The sequence below is a fragment of the Buceros rhinoceros genome, unplaced genomic scaffold (genome assembly GCF_000710305.1).
Source record: "Buceros rhinoceros silvestris isolate BGI_N320 unplaced genomic scaffold, ASM71030v1 scaffold11038, whole genome shotgun sequence".
NCBI classification, from domain to species: domain Eukaryota; kingdom Metazoa; phylum Chordata; class Aves; order Bucerotiformes; family Bucerotidae; genus Buceros; species Buceros rhinoceros.
Genome location: NW_010425122.1, coordinates 1 through 10,351, shown reverse-complemented (window position 1 = coordinate 10,351; position 10,351 = coordinate 1). Strand labels below are relative to the sequence as shown.

The 10,351-nt window shown below is 37.2% G+C and overlaps 1 protein-coding gene across 1 annotated transcript in view; it reads left to right on the top strand.

Moving 5' to 3' along the window:
* The window catches only part of LOC104497747 (baculoviral IAP repeat-containing protein 6-like), a gene marked incomplete at its 3' end in the record, with an annotated part of 33,494 nt that extends 23,994 nt beyond the window's left edge, over positions 1-9,500 (top strand). The window contains exons 12-13 of the mRNA XM_010141029.1: positions 4,250-4,475; positions 9,340-9,500. Of these exons, the coding sequence (XP_010139331.1) occupies positions 4,250-4,475; positions 9,340-9,500 (387 nt within the window). The remainder of the gene's footprint in view (positions 1-4,249; positions 4,476-9,339) is intronic.
* Between the last annotated feature and the right edge of the window lie 851 nt (positions 9,501-10,351).

Genomic DNA, 10,351 nt, shown 5'->3' with positions numbered 1-10,351 from the left:
GGTGAGAGGGGGAGGGGGTGTGAAATTGTGTGGGCACTGAGTTTCCGTTATAGTTTAAATAGGCTTGAATTCTTTATTTGGAATTAAAATCATATGTTCATTGTGTACAATTGCTTTAAAGTTTCATGCAGACTAAACACTACAAAACACATTTTTACAGGTAATTGTCTCAAACAATGAAATTGCTCTCTATAATTCAAGCAGTGCAGTTGCTGTGATAATTAAGATTATCATGTGAACTCTTGGATTTTTATTCTTAGTTTTCTGGGTTGAGCTATGCTCAAATTCCACTGTCACTTACCTATTAGTTTCCTTCCTGGAAAGGTTCTTGCTGTCCTTCGACAGCAAGAAATAATTGTTTCTAATTGTCTTTATTCTATTTTTACCCTAGACATCATATTTAAGTCTTTACTGCTGTTCTTATATACCAGTCCTGCCACCAGTCTGCTGCCTTTCACCCTTGCCCACTTACATAAAATAAGGATGTGGGTGAGAGAGTTGTTCCTTTTGTTGTCAGGTAGAATGAGAAAATTGAGGGGCTCCTCCTGCTTGTAAGGGAGGACCATGAGTATGCAAGTTGTGGGAGCTTCTGTGTGGGCCTCTCATTAGCCCATATCAAAGATGCTTTAGATAACTTGCTGCTGAAACTTAACAAATCTAATTATTTTAGTTGGGTTGGAGTTTGGAGGTTTTCGCCGTGTCTTTTGGGACATAAATTAGGGATATACTCAGAATGGGTAACCTAGAATACAAAATACCAGAGTATATATTATAAAGATTGAGCAATGATACAGTGAAAAACCTCCATTCGTGTAGCTATGACTGTTTCAGAGAAGTGATGTTAATTTTGGGTGTGCGTGTGTACGGTGGCGGGTGCCTGCAGCTGCAGAGGACAGAAAAGGCTGGGAGAGCCTGAGTAGCAGCGCAGGGACCATTTTGGATCATGGCATCTTTGTCTATGGCTTCTTGCTTCCTTTCTCCCCAAACTCCTGCTTGCTGCCAGCCTTCTAACGCTTCAGTTTGTCTTGTGCTGTGTTTGTATGATCCCTGATTTTTCCGCACGAGTGATCAAAAGAGGGAAGGAAAGATGCTTTTTGTCATAAGATTATCTGTATGTTTCTGTTGTCTTCTCTCTTTCGATGACTGAATTTCTCCTGCTCCTCCTCTTTCACCAGAGGAGCCATTCCTGAGCTTTGAAAACCACTAGGTAATAAACTGTTGTACATATGTGAGGGGAAGGAATTCTGTGGCTTCAGCACCTTTCTTCTTTTGCTGATGGTAAATAATGCAATAAAGAAAATAGGAGTATCCAGGACGTAGGTGTGCTTCAGTAGATGTGTTCCCTGTACAGCAGCTTATCAGCAGATTTAAGTGAACTTCCTTAGCTTTCGCTGACCTGATGAATCAAAATTCTGTTTAAATTATTACATTACATTAATGTAATTATTTACATTACATTAATGTAATAAGTTAATGTTTTTGTTGGTTTTTTTCCTGTTCTTCTCCTCATGCAGCCTTCAATACAGGCTTGAATATGCCTTATTGGGACAAGAAGGGTATTTACTTATGTATAGACTTCAAAGTAGCTATATCTTTACATTGTCCAAAGCTGCAGGTCTTCCTTTAAGTAGTCTCAAAATTCAGGGAGTGCAGTGTTGCTTGATCTTGGTTTGTAATTGTTTTCAAAGAGTTGTTGGATACACAGTAATGAGCAGATAAATTGAGTACTCTTTTGCTGTAGCATCAAACTGAGCCACTAAAAGCTGTGAGAGAAGTTTGGTTGTCATAGGAAGTCAGTGCTGAAACGAGGTGGCTGGGTGGAAGAGTTGAAACCAAATGGTTGCAGGTCTCTTGGTCTGAACTATCCAGGTTAAGGCTATTAAAGTCAGTAATAGTGGATTCTTGGCATACAACGTGCAAATGATTGCTAGGACTGTGCAAACATTTTCTGCGCAATGAAACTGTCGGTGTCTATCTGGGTCCTGATCAGACATTGCTCCCCAATATTTACTGCATCAGCGTTGCTTCTCTTTTAATCAAAATCCTAAACAGCAGAAAACAAACCCAAAACGTTTTCTTCCACTTTTGTCTTAGTATGTGTTTGAGACAGGTACACAGCTGAACAAGAAGTGTTTTGTTTGTGGAAAGGAACTCCTAGGCGGAGCTGCGTGTCTCGTTCACAGCTCATGGCAGTCAACAGCAGGGTGTTTTTACGAAACCGCTTTGGTGTTCTCTGAAACTGTAGCTAAAAGATGCTGTAGTCAAGATAGTAACCACAGCAACAAGTACAAGATTTTGTTCATATATTGTGGGCTTTGTTCTTGTGTTTATTTTTTTCTGTTGTTGGCATTCTGGAATGCCAGTTCTTAAATTTTATTTTCTAGTCTGCATTTACAACTTGGATATGTTTTAAATTACATTATTTTAGAAGGAAATATGTAAACCTTGCAGAGTTGTAAAACTTTGGTTAGGTTAGAATCATTACTTACTTTTAAGAAGCAGACCATTTTTTGTGGTGAAGTGATCTAAAATAATGCTTTATTTTAGAAGCAAATTGAAAAAGAGTATTAGTTTTCCTGACCAGTTTAAAACCTTTTCTCAAGTTTGCTATTAGAACTTCAGCTTGTCATAACTCACTATTACGATGTAACAAAACAAATGTAATTTTGCAAAAGAAGCCAAGTATACTTGACAACACTGGAAACTTAAGTCCTTCTTTTTTCAATTTTAGGGGTTGATGATACACTATGTGTGGTTGCTCCGTATACTCTGAATTTGTAATTGTTTCTGTTGGAGGAGGAGGGAGAATGAATCAGAACAGACTGTAACAAATCCAGTCACCTCAAAGATAAATTGTTGCACAGTTTGAGCTATGATCTCAATTCTCGTTGCAGTGTCACTTAGCTAATGAGGTTTGCATTTGGCAGTAAAAAATTGTTTGCTGTATTATTGAAACTGAATTTCTAAAGTGATTCAGATTTCTAATCTCTTCAGCATTTTCCTGCCTCCTAAATTGAAAAGCAGAAATCGTAGTTGTTGCAATGAGAGCAAATTTTATGCCTGACTCTCAGTATCTCATCTTGAGCTTCTCCACTCTTTTGGGAAGAATTGCATGTGCCTTTCTAACCTCAAGCTGGAGGATGTAATCTTGTTACTCTGATTTCAATCTGACTTTCTTTTGCAAGATAGTCTCTAGGTTCGGACTTCACTGGGGGGATGATATTTGTATTGGTGTATTTAATTTTTCCCCCCCGCCCCGGGGTGGTGTGGAGCAGTCAGGCTGCAAACTTTCTGCTTTTGAAAAACATAATTTTTTAAAAGTGAAAGATGTTCTCCAAAATGCTCAAAGTGTAAGAAAATAGTCATTGTGCACAATTTATTTTTCCCCAGGTTTTTGGAGGTGGGTGTTTTTTGGGGTTTTGTTTGTTTGGTTTTTTTGTCTGAGGAAATTGATTATTTTTAGAGTTCCTTTGTAATGTTTCTTCAGTTATTTGTCTCCCCTGGGATATTTTAATTTTCAGTACTTCTTGAATTAATATCCTTGTTTCCTCAGGACAAGGCTTGAATATGAAGACAAGAAGTCTAGGCCCAGTTTCTTTTAAGTGCATTACATGAAGCGAGTTTGTTTTTCGCTTACCCCTCTTTTAAGCTAAATTGGGAGCCTTCCAAAACATTGTAGTAATCCACCATAGAAGTCTATATTGATAAGCAGGTGCCAAAGTCATGGTTTAAACAGTGGTAAAAATGTTACAGCTGCATAGTGATTCCATGTGTCTGTTTCCATGAAATACAAAACTGTCATGTTCTTATTTTAATCTCAGTCAATAGAAGTATTAAATGTGTTTTAAATCAGCTTTACATCATCAAAGTACAGCTGCCTGATTACTTTTTCCTGATGCTTCTCGTTGAATCCCATTCACCATGCTCGGAGGTCTCAGTACTTAGAAAATTTATTCCAAATGAATTTCCTTCAAAGGATACTGGCTTCAAGGCTAGGGTTGTTTGGTTGCTTGTGTTTGGGTTTGTTTGGTTTTGGGCTTGGGTGGGTTTTTTGGTCTTTTTTTTTAATTGGTTTTGGGTTTTTTGGTTGATTTGCTGACTTTGGTTTGTTTGGGTTTTTTTTCCAGAAATATCTTGTAATATGTAGTTAATTTTACCTATAGAAGTTTGGAATATTTCAGACCCTTTATAGATTGTTCTGGAAAAAAATACTGATGTAGTAATTAACGTATGTTGTGAAATTATTCAGGAGTTGATCTTTTGGTGGACCAGCCATTTTCCCTTGAAACACTGACATCCCTGGTGGAACTAACCCGTTTTGAGACCTTGACGCCACGGTTTTCAGCCACTGTCCCTCCCTGTTGGGTAGAAGTCCAGCAAGAGCAGCAGCAAAGGCGGCACCCTCAGCATTTGCACCAGCAGCACCATGGGGATGCAGCTCAGCATACTCGGACTTGGAAGCTGCAGACAGACAGGTAGTGTAACAGTGCCGGGAGAATCCTGTGTGTATTGCTTAACTAGCTCATACAGCTGGTGTAATCACAAATGTCATGTAATTTAGTTGTTTTTTAGTAGTGTGCAAATTTAAGAACATGTACTTTCAAAGATGATAATCCCTATTTGACAGTTTGTACCATAGGTCTTTGTGAGATTGCCAGACTTGTTTTAGTGAAATTTGAAACAAACTGAAAAGTCAAGTTTTGAATGCGTGTGTTTTATTTGTAATTTTGTGCAAGGTTGCCATTTCCTTATATAATTAGACAACACATTTGCCAGAATCACAGATATTCTTTAGAGTTTCTATATAAGTCTGATTCACCCTTCTTATACATACACACATTCTTAATACATTTTTTTAATTGGCAAATGCAAGCTGCAGGTGTCAATATGACTAATTAGCTGTCCTAACCAAAATCATAATGTAATTTATTTAAAAATGTGAAGATAGAATCTGAATTTATGTCTGTTCATGTCAAGTTAAATCTTCATACGTGAGATATTTGCTTAAGCCAGAATAGAGCCCTAGTTGCGCTAAAACTTAGGTGATATTTTTATTGAAGTGGACTGCACCAACATGGTATGTGTAGTACTTAATTTTTCACATGTGTTATGAGAACTTGGAATTCCTTTGGGATCCTGAAGACCAGAAGACAGTGTGGCAGACTCTTTGTAGAGTTGCTTAAAACCTACCTGAAGCAGGTTTGCATAGTTCTTCTGAAAAATGCTTGGAGAAACAAAATATAGGTAAAAGTTGTGTTATGTGTGTAAGATAAGTCACTGTAAGATATTTTGGGCTGTCACATATCTGCCCTGCTCATGTATAAGACTTGGATGAAGTGGAAACAATGAAATGTTGAAAGAATGCTAGGAGAGCCAATGTGGAGAAAAAACCCCTTGTATAAGTAAGTGAAAGCTAGCATGTGATAGTGAAACATTCTGGATGGGAAAACAGATGTGGAAGGTAATAGCTGCACATGTTTCCAGGGCTGACACCTAACATGAGCTCAGCTTGCTTTAATTACATGTTCATAAGGTATGCTAAAAAACTGGCAGTTTGTTATAGGCTTTAAAACATTTATCTTGTGGTTTTGTTTTGTGTAAGTAAAATATTCTGTATGTAACAAGTGGGAAGGAGGTAGTTCCTTGCAAAATAACTTCCAGTTAAAACTGTTGATTTATCCAGTGTGTTCAACAATGGTAGAAAAGTAAAGAGCTACCAATGTGAAGATACAAGGTAGCAAACAATGAAGATAATAGCTGTTAATTGGAAGGTGATCAGTGGAACGTTGGCTTAGGAATATTGTTTCATTAGAAGAAAGAACTAACTTGTTACCCTGTACTCAGCACTGGTGAGGCCACACTTGTCCAGTTGTTACCCTGTACTCAGCACTGGTGAGGCCACACTTGTCCAGTTTTGGCCCCTCATTTCAAGAAGGACGTTGAGGTGCTGGAATGGGTTCAGAGGAGGGCAACAAAACTCGTGAAGGGTCTGAAGAACTTGTGTTATGAGGAGCGGCTGAGGGAACTGGGAATGTTTAGTCTGGAGAAGAGGAGGCTCAAGGGAGACCTTATCGCTCTCTACAGCTACCTGAAAGGAGGATGTGGGAAGGTGGGGGTCAGTCTCTTCTCCCATGTTATGAATGACAGGAGGAGAAGGAATGGCCTTAAGTTGTGTCAGGGGAAATTTAGGTTAGATATCAGAAAAAATTTCTTTACAGAGAGGGTTGTGAAGCATTGGAACAGGCTGCCCAGGGAGGTGGTGGAGTCCCCATCCCTTGAGGTGTTTAAAAGCCATGTGGATTTGTTTCTGAGAGACATGGTTTAGGGACTCTGGCAGTGCAGGGTGAATGGTTGGACTCGATGATCTTAAAGGTCTCTTCCAACCAGATGATTCTGTGATTCTATGTCTGCTGCAAAGTAAACCAGGAACTTAATGAGGTAAAGTTAAAAGCTTAGTACTGGCAATCTTTCACAGCTGTGAGATGACTCATGATCAAAATGATTGAAAGAATTACAGTCCCTTTGTCATAGGATAGAATATACAATCTTAAGATTGATTGTTAGCTCTTAAGTAAAAGTTATCTGGGAAGAAAGTTTTTGATTTCTTGATTTTTTTTTTTTTTTTTTTTTTGTCCTTAATATGAAGTTCCTTTTATTTCCTCTTCGACTGTCTCATGCTGATTGGTATCAACATGTGGGGTTACAGGGTTAGATCAATGAGTAATGTAGTTTGAAATGGTAATTGTTTTATTTCTCAAATAGGAGATAACCGTGCATATGTATTTTGTGGAATGGCGTTGCATTACACCCAGGGTCTTTCAATCCTACTTTGTTAATTTAAAAAAGCTGTGTAACAAATAACATCAAAAGCAGAGTCTGGTTAACCTTATGAATTATGTAAATATCGGTATTCAGTGGTAATTGAACAGAAAAATTAGGTTAATCCTTTTTTAAAAAGTGCCCGAGTCCTAATGTGCTTTAGTAAAGCAGTGGCATCTGAGTTTCCTGGCTTTTCCCTCAAATTTAAGTAGAAAATATATTATCTATTGATCTTATGCAGATGTATTTGAAAATGTGTGGAAGAAGGAAGAGCTAGGTACTGAGTGCTTTCCAGTGATTAAACTCTGGAAATGGGTCTGCATCAAGAAGTTAAGTTGTAGTAGAAGATCAAACATTGATGAGATGTCCTAGGAGAGGAATGAAGAAGTGTGCTGGAAAAATATTTTGGAGTTGTGAGAACAATGGTGTATTTGCATTTAAAACAGTCTTGATTGTGTATTCTTCTTTTAAAAGAAGCCATAGATTTTTCAGGAGTTTCAAAGGTGAGAAAAGTTGCTAAAAAAACTTGCATTTGATTATTAGGGAAAAGTAACATTCAGGATGGATATGTTAAAATACTGAGAAAATAAGTGAATTTTTTTCTTCTTTGAAACTTTACACATTAATAAAGAGGATGCACTTAAACAGAGCTATGAGAAAAAACGGTTTAAAGGGCAGTTCTTTACTCATCACTGGATTAGACAGTGAAATTCATTGCCACAGTTATAAGACCTCTTCACTGTTGGATTAAAGTGAGACCGTCATGGAGGATCGATATTCCATACGTGCCTGTTGGGAGATACTTTAAACTTCTACTTGCTGCTGAATTCTGTCAAAAGTAGATTTCTAGAATAGACAAATAGGAGCCGTAATTTGGTACGGCAGTATGCATCGCGTGCAGCATATGCAGGCTGCAAAAGACTACTGCAGACAAGCTGATTTATTATTCATTTATGGTTTTGTACCACGTCTTTAACGTAAACTGGATGAGCAGAATATTACTTAGTTTTTCAGAAAGCTTGCTCCTTGTAATGTCTCATTCAGCCCATGTTTTGCGTGACACCTGTAGGAATACTTAAACATTGTAAACTACCCCCAGACCACTCCTTGTTTTGCACTGGGATACGTGCTCTCCAAGCCAGAGGCAAGGCATGAGTAATAGTAAGTTTTCAGAGTTACATTTGCGAACAGGGCTTTTTTCCTTGGAGCTGTAAGATAAGTTTTCATTATATTTTTGTTTACTGGACTTATTTATACAGTTAGCTGAAAATTTTTTACTGTTTCTTATTAAATCGTAACCACAAGCTCTCTTCTATCAATCTTTTGCTTCTGTCCATCTTTCCTCCCAAAATCACTGCTTTTCAACGTTGCTTGCTCTGGAAAGCTGGTATGCCATTGCATTATGTGTGCCTGGAATCCGTTATAAGTGTATCCTACTTGAGTGAGATATGGCTTTCAGTGACATTACTGTAAAAAATGCAGAGAATTAAATGTATTTGTACCAGTCCTTAATCTAATTTAAAATGATTTTCTGCACAATTCTTGATGTGTAGCATGTTACTTGATTTTAAAATACTTTTTTGTAATTTAAATGTTAGAAAAATATCTAACCAGTGTTTATAGCAGCATACTCAGTTTCTTAGTGTTCTCAGTTACACAACTAAATGATCACAGGCTATCGAAGTTACTGCATATTAAGAAATTATTTACTGATAAATTGAGAAGAACAGGAAAGTGCAGTTATTTTAAAGTATGCAAATGTGACAATTGACACATGATTAGTTTTATTTTAATTACTCTTTGTTTGGAACTATTTTTTGTAAACCTGAGTGTATCAAACTATGGAACTGATCATTGAGGGTTACTTATTATTTACACTTTCACTGTAAACCAAAGTTTACTTCAAAAGGAAAATACTACTCATTGAAAGAAAGCTGCATCAGTTTTGCACAGCGCAGGCTTCCGAGAGTGCACCTAGTAGGAAGCACTTCTCATCCTGTATACATTATCAATTGTATTTAAAATAATAATTTGAAACTAGTATTTTGAGTCACGGGAATATGGTGGCTGGAAAGTGACATCGTTACACTTACCAATTGAGAAGACCAATTTAAGAGATTGTGAGATAGTTAATATCATGTTTTTATCCACTTCATTGATCCTTTTTTAGTTATTTTTTTCCTCAGTCCTTTTATTCTAGAAATGAGTAACTGATATTTATAGGAATATGGAAACAGCACTGTAAGGAAGAAAATAGGGAATCTTTTCTCTGCTGTTTTTATCTGAACATTGATTCGCCCTCTCCTATTAATTGGCTTTTAACATGGTCTTCACAAAATTAATGTTCACTGTAGCTTGAAAGACTTTTACTCCAGAAATTCATGTGAATGTCAGCTAACACAAAATAAGTTTTTCTTGTTGAAGAAAGTGAGCATAGGTGGAGAATGCACTGGGTAATGCTGCCTGTTTGATCTGAATTTTCTCTTAACACTGTGCTGTTGTTGTGTTTTCTCCTGACAGCAACAGCTGGGATGAGCATGTTTTTGAACTGGTCCTGCCAAAAGCCTGTATGGTTGGACATGTGGACTTCAAATTTGTTTTGAATTCAAACATCACAAACATTCCTCAGATTCAAGTGACTTTGCTGAAAAATAAAGCTCCAGGCTTAGGGAAAGTCAATGGTAAGAAAGAATTTAATATATCTTTCAAAATATTGTTTCTCTTCTCAAACTCATTATTCACTTATTGATAATGATTATTAGAAGAATTGGTTGAAATTGTGTAATGTTTCACTTTTACTGATTTCTGGTTATTTCTACTTTTCAGCATCATGATTTGTTTTCAGTTACCATGTTTGAATGTAATTTGGGGAAACAAACTGGGTAAACAGATTCAAAATCCTGACTGTCATACAAGCAAAAGTGCATAGCTCAAAAAGGTTGAACTGAATTATTATTCTTCACTGCTTGAATCCTACAGTCATTCAAAAAAATATCTTGTCAATTGTAAATCATCCTAGAGATTGACTGCTGAAACAAAGGGTTCTCTTTCAGGTTCTAGATATATTTTTTAAAATTATAATAAATTATTCCAAGTCACAGAAGGAAATTATTTGTCAGTGCCTCTTGGATGCATAAGAGAAAATAGCAAGGCTTTTTTGGATGTTGGAAAATAAAACCTGATTCCTTGGGACTTCTCTTATCTGGCTCGTTAACTAAGCTACGTGAAAGCTGCAGTATGATTTCACCTTTTGTTCCTTGCAGCTTTGACAGAGTAGACCAAACTTACGAATGCTTTTGCCTTGGGAAGACTCCTAGCTGGACTCTGCAACTTGCTAGCTCTCAGGGTACCTGTGAGGGGGTAGCATAAATTCCAAAGTCACTGCTTTGTGGAACAGTTTGTGCCTCCATTGGGATTTTCCTGGGATGAGAGTGTTCATTGCATGTCCTGCTGCCCTGTCTGCTAGGGACTGCAGGTATTACATGTAGCACTTCCTTTTACTGAGCCATTAATTGGTGGTCAATATGGCCAA